At 38.9% G+C, this 13,887-nt stretch overlaps 1 protein-coding gene and 1 pseudogene across 1 annotated transcript; both read left to right on the top strand.

Moving 5' to 3' along the window:
* Positions 1-1,633: 1,633 nt before the first annotated feature.
* On the top strand, positions 1,634-2,340 carry LOC132951250 (uncharacterized; annotated as a pseudogene).
* Positions 2,341-10,534: 8,194 nt separating this feature from the next.
* Positions 10,535-11,164, top strand: LOC132951402 (uncharacterized). Its single transcript, XM_061023213.1, has one exon. The coding sequence runs from the start codon at positions 10,535-10,537 to the stop codon at positions 11,162-11,164; it is 630 nt and encodes a 209-aa protein (XP_060879196.1).
* Positions 11,165-13,887: the final 2,723 nt, after the last annotated feature.

The following is a 13,887-nucleotide window of genomic DNA, read 5'->3' as shown; positions in this document are numbered from 1 at the left end:
AGTGGGATATCGAAAGTGATTAGTGGAACGTAATGCGCTATAGTCTATACCAAATAAGAGCGCACCGGGCGGCGCACAAAAACCGGTCATATCACGCGCATGTCAGAGAGCGCTACCGTCGTGCGTTCCAGCGCCACCAGGGTCAACCGCTTATACAGAGTGTGTTATATTGTCACACCATTTTAACGGTCTTTAGCGGTAACACGTATTTTTGTTTTTTGTGCGCATTCGCTGTTTATTGAATTTTTCTTGTTGTTGTTTAAAAAAAAAAACAAAAAAAAGGTCTATTATTTTACTATGTAATACGCGGTAGCGCAATGTAATACGCAATAGCGCATTGTGACTACAATTTCCTGTATGTACGGCGGCGTCGCCGACGGCGGCAACATCGTCGACGACGCCGATCATAGCCGACTAAGGCGACCAATCACATAGCTAATAGACCCGTCCAGGGGGGTCCGGACGTCGCTCCGCGATTCATTTGTATGCGCCAGCGCGGTGCGCTCTTATTTGGTACAGACTATAGATCACGTGTCATCCGTTGACGTTGAAGATCGTTCATTCGAAATCGCATGTTCGGAAACGAGTTCCGAACAGTTCGTTCCGTTTGTGGTAGTGTTTCATGGTGCGTCGCGAAAATCGGGTGAAATTCGATCAATTGAAAAAAAAAACGGGGCTTCGTCGTTTTGAGTTTGGACATAACCTCAATCGTTGTTGTATCGGGACGTTGTTGTTCCTGTGGTTGTCCAGTCCGGTTACCGCGGTTACAGTGAATCGAGTGAGGTATCGTTCGATTATCAATCGTCGTTATCACTGTTGTGATTGTTTTGTTTTTACGTCGTGTCGTTATCGTTATCATAATGAACAGCAACGATGTACAGTCCCGGCTGATTAATTAATCTCGTTTCGCAACTTCGTGAACAAGTCGAACAGTAAGTTGAGCGCTCGAAGTGTCACACCGCCGGTTGAGCGAGTTGCGTCGCCGAACTCGTTGTCGATTGCGAGGTCGGAAGTGGCTGAGTTTCGTGTAATTCCTGATTTGAATAAGACGATATGCCAATTTCCTGGACGAGAGTCGTCCCATGAGGCCAAGAATTGGCTTGACGATGTAAATGGTATAGCTTCGGCAAACGGTTGGCCGATTGGATACCGGTTACAGTTCGTCCAGTCGAATATGCAAGGAGCTGCTCGGGACTGATTCGTCGGTAGACGTTTTGATGACTGGCCTAGCTTCGAGTCACGGTTCAGATCGACCTTTATTCGCTCTATGAACACGTCCGATCGCTATGACCTCCTTAAAGCACGAGTTCAAAGAAAGGATGAACATGTAATGGATTATTTCCAACCTAAGGTGAGGATGTGTCGAGATCTATACTCTATTCAGAATAACCTTGCCCACCCGATCGACGACAACTCGTCGAGTTCGCGCATGTCTGTTGCCACCGTCGGCGCTGATGTCGACTGTGCTGCTGCCGCCGACGCGCTGCAGCTGTATACGTAGTGAACTATAGTATCCACGTTGCTATGCCACAAGTGGTTTACGCTTTCATTCCGTAACACATAAAAACACTGCCCGCCTTCCGATATTTGATCTCGTTTTTTTTAATACTATTTTGTGAATTATTCATCCAAAATGGCAAGCAGTTCTGACGAGGATAATGCTGAATATGGCCCATCACCAATTAAAAAGCAGAAAAGTGGAAAAGTGAGTATTATATGTATAATATAAAAATTCCGAGTTTATAAAAAGCATGTTTTTTTCAACAAAAAAAATGGTTTTAATCGATTAAAACATGTTTTTTGTTTGAAATGTCTTTCAGGACAGCATTTTTATTAAGACTTATTTTTTAAATATTTTTATTTCAGGCTATAAGTGAGGATTTAAGAATCCGTATTATTAATATGTACAAAAGTATAATAATGGACGAACCTAACATTTCCATGAGGCAAATTCGTAAACAAATTTCAGAACTATTGTCTATTGGCGATCGTTCAATCCACACGATCATTAAGGCTTACAAAGACGGTGCCAGTCGCAAAAACAACACGTAAGAAAAAATCATTTCGCGATCTTTTTGACGATTTTTCAAAAAACGCAGTACGTAGGCACGTGCATAGCATCTGGTTTCGCCGTGAAATTCCTACGATTGATAAAATCCACCAAGCCGTGTCAGCCGACGACAGTTTGCCAACAGTATCGCGCACAAATTTATTTCATCTTTTAAAAGATTTAGGTTTCCGTTACAGTAAGCGAAGTAGGAACAGTGCTAGGACTGAAAAAAATGAAATTGTTGGGTGGAGAAGAACGTATTTGGATAGCATTAGAAAATACCGGGAAGAGGGTCGACATATTTATTTTCTCGACGAAACATGGGTGAATGCTGGCGATTGTACATCGAAAACGTGGGTCGACACAACAGTACGGTCTCACCGGGATGCATTCTTAAAAGGTCTATCGACAGGTGCTGTTAATCCCTCTGGCAAAGGGAAACGACTTATTGTTCTCCATATCGGCTCTGAAGATGGTTTTGTCCCCGGTGGTTTGTTGTGTTTTGAATCGAAAAAAAATACGAGTGACTACCACGACGAGATGAATGGGGACACATTTCGTGAATGGATGGAGGGCACTCTACCTCGCCTAAAACCGAACTCCGTAATTGTTATGGACAATGCGTCCTACCATTCCGTGAAAATAGACAAGGCCCCAACATCGAATACACGAAAGGCGGATATAATTAAGTGGTTGGAGGATAGAAGTGGTAGACCGAACTATGGTTATCCCTCAACTTTTGCTCATAGTGAAACGTTTAAAACCACAACATAATAGGTATGTTATTGATGAACTAGCAAAAAACAGTGGTTATACAGTATTACGACTCCCCCCATACCACTGTGAGCTTAACCCCATTGAGCTTGCTTGGTCATCAGTGAAGAACCATGTTCGAATGAACAACACAACTTATAAACTTCAAGATGTAAAAAAATTACTAGTAGAGGGCATAGATCGAGTTGACTCACAAATGTGGAAAAATTTTATAAGCCACACGAAAAAAGAAGAGATAAAATTTTATGAGGTCGATAACAAAATAGATGAGATGTTGTCCGCGGAGAAAGATGATTTGTTGATGACTATTACGGGAGACACATCTTCTGAAACGGATTCCGATACTGAATAATGTTGACCTTAATTTTTGTAAATATAACTATAATTTTTGTGTATATAACGATAATTTTTGTAAACATGAATTTGATTTTTGTTAGTTACTGTTTAGAAAAAAATGACTTCTTTAGAAATATGAGTAATTTTTGTAAATATAACTATAATTTTTGTGTATATAACGATAATTTTTGTAAACATGAATTTGATTTTTGTTATTTACTGTTTAGAGAAAAATGACTTTTTTAGAAATATGAGTAATTTTTGTAAATATGAAGTTGTATTTATTTATTAGTTTTAATTTCCTTCTCAAATTACATAGGTATTAATTACATTGGTACTTGGTTTTGATAATAATTGTATACTACGTAAGCATTGTGTTTGGTACAGAAAAATAAGGTAAAAGTACAAAAAACACGGTAAAGGAAAAAAAACTATACATTATAACATGATATAGGTAATAATTATTAATTATTACGATCGTGTTATTATGAACATCTGTATACACGGCGGCGGCTGTCGATAGCGACGCATGACGGTAGCGGTCGACAACTAACGACCAATCACAGTGCACCTGACTCTCGCCGGGGGGTCTGACGACTGCCGGCGGCTCAGTTGCGTGCGCGAAAGTGGGCAAGGTTATTCTGATTAGAGTATAGCTCTACCGTTTGATGAAGTCCGAGATCACGCTTTAAAAGGGTTGTACTCACGCGAGATGGCGTTGTACGCGTTAGGACGAACGCATCGGACAGAAGAAGATCTGCTTGGAGATTTACTTGAGTGGGCTAGGATGGCTGCTATTCATTCTCCTGAACATAAATCCAACGACGCGAAACAGGCAGAGCCGCATTTAACGGGGGGCAAGGGGGGGCAATTGCCCCGGGGCGGCAATTTTAAGGTGATTTGAGGGGCGGCAGATTTTTAAAAAATATATCATATTATAATATTATACGTTCTCCGTTACGAATTTTGTATTAAATTTTTAAAATAATTATTATTATATTAAAAATATTAATACCAATAATAATTTTATCTATCAACGATTCAATAATAACTAAATGCATCACATTTGTGTGTCTGTGTTATTTATAGCTTTTAATTTTCGGCGAGTGACTCAATCACATCGAAGAGCTGTCGCCTGTTTGCTGTTGCGGGCAATGCGGGCTGTATGATCTAATAATAATCGCGAAAATACGTATTTGACGATCATTTTAGTAATCTTATCATCGACTGTCGTCTGTTGACAGTCTCGACGCAATTTCGGTAGACGACAGTGTTGTGTTTGTTAAATGTATGTTATTGAATACTATACTATGTCTGGTAAGCGAATTAAATTAATTGGTGCAGCTTACCAAAAAGCAGCAAAAGAAAAAAAGGTGGATAAGTGGAAGTCGCTCTGCTGTACAGTAGGTTACAAATGGGTCACTGTAATGGATGGTGTTAAATTTGAATTCGATGATATAATATCATTGTATAAGAAAAACGATTCTGAGCGAAAACGGTCAGTCAGCCTATGATATTATCAAGTATATTTGATGATATTATTGTGAATAAAGTAATTTATATATAACCTATTTACGTGGAGCCTTGTTTTAAATTTTCAATCCTTAGCCATAAAAGTTAAACATTTTATACATTTTTAACTACAAAATAGTTAATAAATTATAAATTTGATAAATGTTGTCAAAATTTGAACTTTAAATGCTTATAAAAAAAATGTTGCCTATGTATTTTTAATATTTTTCAACTGCTATTATATATCAGGAGCTTTATATTAAATATTCACACTTTTTTACCCAACAAATAAAATTTTATTGATATTTATAGAAAAAAAAACTAAAAAAATTGAAAACTGACAATGTCCGTAAACAGCTCAAAAAGAGTCAAAATATTTTTAAAATTTTATGGTGTATAGAAAATGCTAATATAAACATTTAATGAATTTTTCAAGTATCTACAGTCATTCGTTTTTTAATTACAATAAAATAAGAAAATTGTTACATGAGAAATCGAGAAAATATCAAATGTTGTAAAAATATAAATTTCAGACGCTCATAAAAATTTAATTTAAGTTTCTTGTAGACATTTTTTTTTTGATAAAGGTAGACAAACTTATGAGTAATCTTATATTACATTTTCAAATCTTAGATTTAAAAAGAAAAATTTTTATGAATTCTCAACTCAAAATAATTTGCTAATTTTCTTGATTTTTCCGTATTTTGTCAAAATTTGAACTTTAAATGCTTATAAATAAAAACTGTGACTAAAGATTTTTAATTTTTTTCTTCTGCCTTTGAAACAATAACCTAGGAGCCTTCTATTAAATTTTCAAGATTTTTTACTCAACAGATAAAATTGTATTGATATTTATAGAAAAAAAAACTAAAAATTATTTAAATATTTTTCACTTATAGTAGACTCGACTCCTGATTTAACAACACGAGATCAACTCACAGTGTTTATGATAGCGAAAAAAGAGAGGTGAAAATCATATGATATTTTTTTAAAATATATATAGGCGGCAAATTTTATATTGCCCCGGGGCGGCAATTTGGCTTAATGCGGCACTGGAAACAGGTCACAAAGAAAGTTGACTATAACGCGTCGAAGCAGCCTAGTACGCACGCGTGGACACGAACCAAGCCGGTCGAAGAGAAAACGAAGGAAAGTGTTCCGGTCAAGGATACCTCAAACTGCTGCTGGGTATGCAGGAAAACGGGACATCTGTCAAGGGATTGCCCCGGTAAGCGTAAGAACACGTGTTACGGTTGCGGAGCCGAAGGGCATATACGCCCGAATTGTCTCGCGCGGGACCAAGCTAGCGTTGCCGTGGTGTGTCGGGAGGTCGCCACGCATCCATATCGCTGCGTTGGACGGATAAACGGGCGCGAGGTTGATGTGTTGCTTGACATGGACTGCCATCCGGTATTGATTAAGGCGAGTGTCGCCGTGATCTGTGGGCTTCCCATTAAGCCTGTGGATAAGCCACTTTACGGACTCGGCAGTACGACGGTGCTGTCGGTGCGAGCTGTTGGCATGACGCAAGCGTCCGTCGTCGCCGTTGACGACGTATGTCCAGGTTTGGTGACATTGTTAGTTGTAAGCGACACGGTACAGGTTCCAGATGTCATCATCGGACGCGCATGGCTAGACCTACCCGAGGTCGCTTATCATTAGTCCGGCGGAAGACTACACATATATAAAGCGGAACCGTATGATGGTGGAACTGAAGTCACAGTTGATACTTTGGGGAACGAGGCGGACTACCTGCATGCCGTCGAGGTGGACGTCCTGCCGGTAAAGAGGCCTTTGCGCACAACGGATTTTGGGTATGTAAACTCCGAATTGTCCGTCGACGACGAAGCAGCGTTGTTAGGGCTGGTCAACGAGTATCGCGATTGTTTCGCAACGAATTTGGACGAACTTGGGTGCACGCCACTTATGACCGTGGGAATTCATGAGGTACCCAATAGTCGGCCAGTAGTTTGCAGGCCGTATTAGACAACGCGCGCCGATCGTGAAGAAATCGCCAAGATCGTGCGAGAGTGGAAATCGAGCGGAGTGGTCGTCGATACGGTCTCTCCTTATGCGAGCCCGGTACTGCTTGTAAAGCAAGATGGCAAAAACAGACTGTGTGTAGACTATCGGCGTTTAAACAAGCAAACCATTCGTCAACATTATCCGTTGCCGGATATGTCGGAACAGCTTGAGGCGTTGGCGAGCGAATATCTCCAAATACCGCTAACACCGGAAGCTGCTGAAAAGACTGCGTTTATCACAGCTAACACGACAGGTCAGTTTACGCGCATGCCATTCGGGCTGTCGAGCGCAGTCGCCGAATTTACGAGGCTGATGCAGTATGTGTTAGGGCCGCTGCAAGGTAAAACAGTGCACAATTACTTGGACGATATGGTGATTGATGGCTCGGATTGGTCTGATCTGTTAACTAAGTTGAGGTCCGTGTTGGAACGACTCAAATCTGCAGCATTGACCTTAAAACCGTCAAAATGTCTTTTCGGTTCGAAGAGTATTGAGTTCCTTGGATTTGTAGTCGGAGGTGGTGAAATTAGACCAGGACTGAAGAAAACGCTTGCGATCAACGAGTATCCTGTTCCGGAAGACGCACATTCGTTGAGGCGCTTCCTTGGATTAGCGTGCTTTTTCAGACGGTTCATTCCCAAGTTTGCCCAGATGGCCGCGCTGCTCAATAAATTGACCAAGAAAGGAGAACGGTTCCGTTGGGGTGAAGAAAATGAAGCAGCTTTTCGTAAGTAACAGACAGCTTTGGTGAGCGATACTGTTTTGACTTTGTTTAGACCTGTTGCTGCTACAACTGAATTGCACACAGACGCCAGTACGATTGGTCTGGGCGCCATGTTATTGCAATCGGTGAAGTTGAGTGACCCACTACGTGTTGTCTACTATGCAAGTCGAAAGACCAGTGATGCGGAAACCAGGTATCATTCTAGTAAGCTAGAACTTTTGTGCTTAGTGTGGTCAATGAACAAATTAAGACAGTTCCTGTTGGGAGTGAGATTTGTTGTGTATACCGACTGCCAATCGTCGGTGTACTTGAAAAACTTCCGAAGTACCAATTCACAAGTCGCACGTTGGCATGACTCTTTACATAAGTATGATTATGAAGTAAAGTATCGGCCGGGCACTCGAATGTGTCACGTGGACGCGCTGTCACGTGCGCCGGTAGCAATGAATGAACGGGGCTTTGATGAGGAGTTGGGTGGGTGATACGAGGTGTGTACATTAATGACGGAAGAAGATAGGGTGCGGATGTACCAGACCGCGGATCCTGAAGTGGCTAGGGAGTTGGAAATTGTCAAGTCTACTCCAGAAGCCGAAAACGACAACTATAAGGTTGAGCACGGGTTGCTTTACAGGAAGCATGGAGACCGGCTTCTTTTCGTCGTGCCCAAGGCAATGCGGAAGAGCTTGTTGGTGAAGGCGCATGACCTAAGCGGCCACCCAGCTATCGATCGGACGGTGAGTAACCTCCTCCAGGACTTCTGGTTCCCTAAGATGAGGCGTTATGTGAGGCAGCACATCCATATGTGTTTTGAGTGTCTGCTGTCGAAGAACTCGAGGGGCAGACGACCAGGGTTGTTGCACCCAATACCGGTGGGACAACGACCATTTGAGGTTGTACACATGGACCATGTAGGGCCCTTTGTGACGACCCCTAGTCAAAATAAGTATATCCTAGTATTGGTGGACAACTTTACAAAATTTGTTGTCTTATTTGCAGTGAAAGGCACTACAGCTGAAGCTTTGTTAACCTGTGTGGGCCAGTTCGTGGAAGCTTATGGCTTGCCCAAAATGTTTATCACGGATCGCGGATCGTGTTACACTTCTAAGCTGTTCGAGACCAGGGAGTCCAGTTAGTGTTGGCTTCGTCGCGCCACCCACGAGCGAATGGCCAAGTGGAAAGGGTGCATAGTGTGGTTTTGGCTGCGTTAATGACTGAGGGCAGCGAACCTGATGGTTGGGACCAAGACCTGCCGAGGATACAGCGTTACCTTAACAACAGTGAGAGCAAGGTGACGTCTAGGACGCCTTTTGAATTTCTACACGGATATAGACCTAGGTTCCGTCTTGGAACACTTAGGGCAGTTTCTAAGACAGCCGATGAGTGGACGATGCCAGATCAGTTGTGGCAAGAAGCACGGGAGCAAATGGAGAGGTCCAAGCAGAAGGTAAAGACTGCGTTTGACAAAAACCGTACGACAACACGAGCTACTCTGTGGGAGAGGTAGTGGTTATGAAGCGATGACCTACGGCCACTGGAGAATTCACGAAACTACAAAACCGTTATCGGGGTCCCCTGGTCGTGACTGAGAGGCTACCTGGTGATGTGTACAGAGTGGTTGAGTTGAACCAAGAAAAAAAAAGTCGGTTCGCCACCACTGCTCACGTTGTACAACTTAAGTCGTGGAAGCTGCACCAGCAAGATGAAGAGACGGATGATGACCAAGATGAAGATACGGATGATGATCAAGATGGAGAGATAGGAGACAATCGCGGAGAAGAGACAGGAGTCGATCGAGTAGAAGAAGCTGTGGTGGAATCCAGAGAGGAAGCTATGGAAGTAGCAGGTGGTAGACCTATCGGGAAAAGGCGCCCTCCAGGTTGGATTCGAGACTATGTTTAAATTTTACATTTCTTTTACCTTATTTGGTTGGTATATATATTTGTCCTTGTATAATTATTATTAATTTATTAGAAACTAAATTGTTATATATTGTATTATTTAAAACTGTTAATAACTTTTGAATTGTTACATGTTATGTTTGTTATGAAAAGATGCTTAGTTAAAATGTTGATTAGTTATACTACTTTTATTTAATTGGTTTTTTTTTTGTAGGATTGTTATTCTGTATTATATAAAAAAAAAATGTAACTGTTGAGGACAACAGTCCTAAGCAGGAAGGCCGAGTGTTAACTCCCCTAGATGGCGGCGTATGTGCTTGATGCTATCTAGAAGAGATGTGGGTTTTGATATTGTTAATTATTTGTCTTTGTCACTATAGTCGGGGACACGAAAAGTGGCGTGTGACCTCGACTGTACCCCAACCCACACCCGGCCTGCGGTCGGTGGTTCTCAACATGCGGCGCATGCGGCGTATTTCGCGCGCGCAGCGTAACATTTTGTGCATTGTACACATCATAAAAAAAATAAGGTTACTTTTTTTATTCTATGGCTTTCAGGTTGTTTGTTGCATATACCTGTTATATAGGTCTATGGTTTGTTGCAGCTGTTATTTTCCCTTGCATTGTGTGGGGAAAGAGGGGTTGTTTTTATACTAAATGTACAATGAAATACTATAGCATGTACCTTTAGTAGCTCGCAAGTGGTTGACGAGTAGGTACATTCGTGTGTTAACTGTTTAGTGTTGTATTGCCTGTGCGTTTTAGTTATTTATTTACTGTGCTGTTATTTTGTAATTTTTTAAAATGTCTTTTAATGATAAAGATATTCATAGTCAATCTAAAAAAATTATACATAGCGTGTATATATTTTTAAAAAATTTATCTAAAAAACCGGATTTAACGCCAGACTTTTTTAAATGTGCTCAAGACCTTACATCCCAGGCATGTGGAATTTCACTTCGCACCGTAAGCCGCATTTGCTCCGAAGCAAAAAAATCAGAAAACACGCAAGATGAACAACGAGTTGTTCCATTTTTTAAATCTCCGCGTAAAACATATAAACGCGCGAAAATTCAAACCGAGTTGGACGATTTTTATTGAGATATAGTCAGAAGAATTATTCACGACTTTTATGATAGAGGTGAGTACCCGACTGCCTTTTCCATACTCAACACTTACCGAGAAAAAAATAATTACACTGGAAGCGTTAGGTCAATGCGACGCGTTCTTAAAAATTTGAATTTTTCATTTAAGAAGTGTAATGACGGGCGCAAATTTTTAATGGAACGTTTAGACATAGTTGCTCTACGGTGCACATTCCTCAGAAAAATGTGCACACTGCGTAAAAATAACGATAGTCGCCCTGTTGTTTATGTTGATGAGACTTGGGTTAATCAAAATCACTCACGATCCATTATTTGGCAGAACAATGAAGGTACGGAAGGATTAAAGGTTCCAATTGGCAAGGGGGGTCGACTGATTGTGTGTCACGCAGGATGCGCCCGCTACGATTTTATTAAGGATTCAAAATTAGTTTTTCGTAGTAACACTGGTAATACTACAGACTACCATAACCAAATGAATGCTGAGGTGTATAAAGAGTGGTTTTTTGATTTACTCAATCATCTTGAAGAGCCCTCTATTATTGTTATGGATAACGCTTCATATCATTCGACCTTGGCTGAAAATTATCCTAAGAGTAATTCTAGAAAATCGGATGTACAAAAATGGCTTAAAGATAAAAATATTCCCTACAGTAATCTAGAAACATTAGCCGAACTCAAAATGAAGGTGAAAAATATAATGCCACGTGAAAAATCGTATCTCCTTGATCAGTTGGCATAAGAAAGAGGTCATGAGGTGATACGACTTCCTCCCTATCACTGCCAATATAACGCTATTGAGTTGATTTGGGCTTAAGTTAAAAATGAAGTTGCCAAAAAAAATAACACTTTCAAGATGGTAGACATTGAACGTTTGACTCATGAAGCGTTAGATTCAGTGACTGTACAAGACTGGGAGAAATGTGTACGACATGCAGAAACTATTCAATCGCAAGACTATGAAAAAGAAGTTCACAGGGATGCCATATTAGAACCTATTATATTGACCATATTACCAGGTGATAGTGATTCAAGTGATGATGAAGACACAGATAATGATGAAGACATATTTGGTAACTAATTTCGACTTTAATTAGGTAAATTAAAATTGTATATATAATGTTGTTTATAGTATTTTGTAAAAATAATAATTTGTAAATATATAACATAAGCATATAAAATGATAAGATGTTTTTAAATAAAATTTTTTATATTAATAGTACGATTTTGTTGTTTTGGTTTTTATTATTATAGATAATATGTAAATATTTTTAAAAAAGCGCGGCATTTAGTATTGTCTGTTTAAGAACCCATTAGACGATTTAACCGCTTGGATCGCGTCGGTCACACGCCACTTTTCGTGTCCCCGACTATAGTTAGTTGTTGTCGCGCGTTTCGTAGCGATTGGTGACCTTGGTGACGCAACATTATTCGATTGCCTCGTTTACTTTAATAAATTGTTGTTTTTCTAAGCCTTTATAAACTTGTGTTTAATTCTTCTCGAAGGAAAAGTTAACATGTGTTTAAACTAATTGTTTGTTTAATTCATAATTATTTTTTTACTTGTTTATTATTTTAAAAAGAATAAGGACATATTTGAAGGTATTGGAAAATTTCCAGACAGGATTAAAATTAAATTAAAGAATAACCCAAATCCGGTGTGTAATCCACCTAGGAGAGTGCCAATCAAAATATTTGATAAATTAAGGGAGCAACTAAATTTAATGGTTAAACTAGAGCTGATAGAAACTTGCAGTGAACCGAGTGAATGGCAGAGCAACCTAGTAGTGGTTGAAAAACCTAATGGCACTTTAAGAATATGTTTAGATCCAAAGGACATTAACGCTAATGTAATAAGATAAATGTACCAAATACCTACGCTTGAAGAAATAAGGCCTGCGCTTGCTAATAAAAAATTCCATAGTCTGTTAGATTTGAAAGAGGGTTTTTATCATTGTGAGTTGGATGAGGTCTCTAGTAATATTTGTAATTTTAGTAGTCCTTTTGGTTCATATAAGTTTAAACGATTACCCTTTGGTTTATCTGTGGCTCCTGAAATATTCCAAAAATTAATGGTGAAATACTTTGGGGAAATCGGAGGTGTTCAGATTTACTTTGATGATATATTGATTTGTTCTGATAGTAAGTCTGAGCATGATTTAATATTAGAAAAGGTAACAAAAAATGCCCGCAAGTTTAACGTTAAATTCAATATTAAAAAATTTCAATACTGTGTTATTGAGGTCGAATTTTGAGGTTTCATATTCAATGAGTTTGGTGTTACTCCTGATCCTGATAGGATTAGGGTAATTCAGGAATTGAATGAACCTAAAAATAAAAAAGATCTTCAGTAATTTCTTGGTATGATAAATTACCTAAGATCATTTTTACCAAACTTGTCAGAAGTTGTCACCCCCTTTAGGGAATTATTAAAAAAGAATGCTCTGTGAAATTGGAATAAACAATGTCAATTGACTTTTATTAAACTCAAAGAATTGCTTTGTAAAATACCTACATTAAAAAATTTTGATACTAAATCTGGTTTGGAAATTCAATGCGATGCATCTGAAAAAGCAATTGGTTGTTGTATTTCACAGATGAAAAGTCCTATTAATTTTACATCCAGATTCCTGAGTGAAACAGAGGTTGCGTATGCTCAGATAGAAAAGGAAATGTTGGCAATATCATTTGCCTGTGCAAAGTTCCATTCATTAATTTATGGTCAAAAAATTTTAATTCCAAAAACATTAAGAAAATACATAATTCATAAATTACATGAAACTCACCTAGGGATCATAAAAACTAAGGCAAGAGCTAGACAATTATTTTATTTTCCTGGTATCAATACACAAATTGAAAACTATATACTTTCTTGTGCTGTGTGTTTGAAATTTAGTAGATCTAAAGTTAAGGAACCAATGCTATCTCATACAATTCCAGACATTCCATTTTATAAAATTGCAATTGATATAGCAGAGTTTGAGGGAAAAAGCTATTTAGTCGTTGTTGATTATTATTCAAGGTGGATTGAAATATTAAAATTATATAATAAAACAAGTGACGCAGTCATAGAAGTCCTTAAGCAATTGTTTGGTAGACTTTGATGATATTTTTGGTGATAAAACGTATGTACCTTTTAAAGAAAATGATATTTCACATAGCTCTAGTGAGGATGAATTAAACATTGATAAAGAAGATAACAGAGCATCGTGTCTATTGAAAACTCAACTAATGAGGTAAATGGGATAAATACTTTGGTGGTAACTAGTCCGTTGAAAAAAGGTAGAAAACGTCAGAGAAATGAAGATAAATGGAAGAGAAATATAGATAAAAAGTTGAGAAATAAAGAACAGTTATATGTATCACATTGTGCAAGCAAAAAAATAAGAAAAGAAAGGCAGATGAAATCTCCATGTAAGGAAACGTGCAAGCTCAAATGTTCATCCGAGTTCAACGATGAAATAA

This window comes from Metopolophium dirhodum, chromosome 8, assembly GCF_019925205.1.
Source record: "Metopolophium dirhodum isolate CAU chromosome 8, ASM1992520v1, whole genome shotgun sequence".
Classification (NCBI taxonomy): Eukaryota; Metazoa; Arthropoda; class Insecta; order Hemiptera; family Aphididae; genus Metopolophium; species Metopolophium dirhodum.
Note: the sequence above shows the minus strand (reverse complement) of the source record. Positions and strands in the feature narration are given on the sequence as shown.

Coding starts and splice junctions, on each gene's coding strand:
- LOC132951402 (XM_061023213.1), top strand. CDS start 10,535: ATGCGACGCGTTCTTAAAAATTTGAATTTTTCATTTAAGAAGTGTAAT.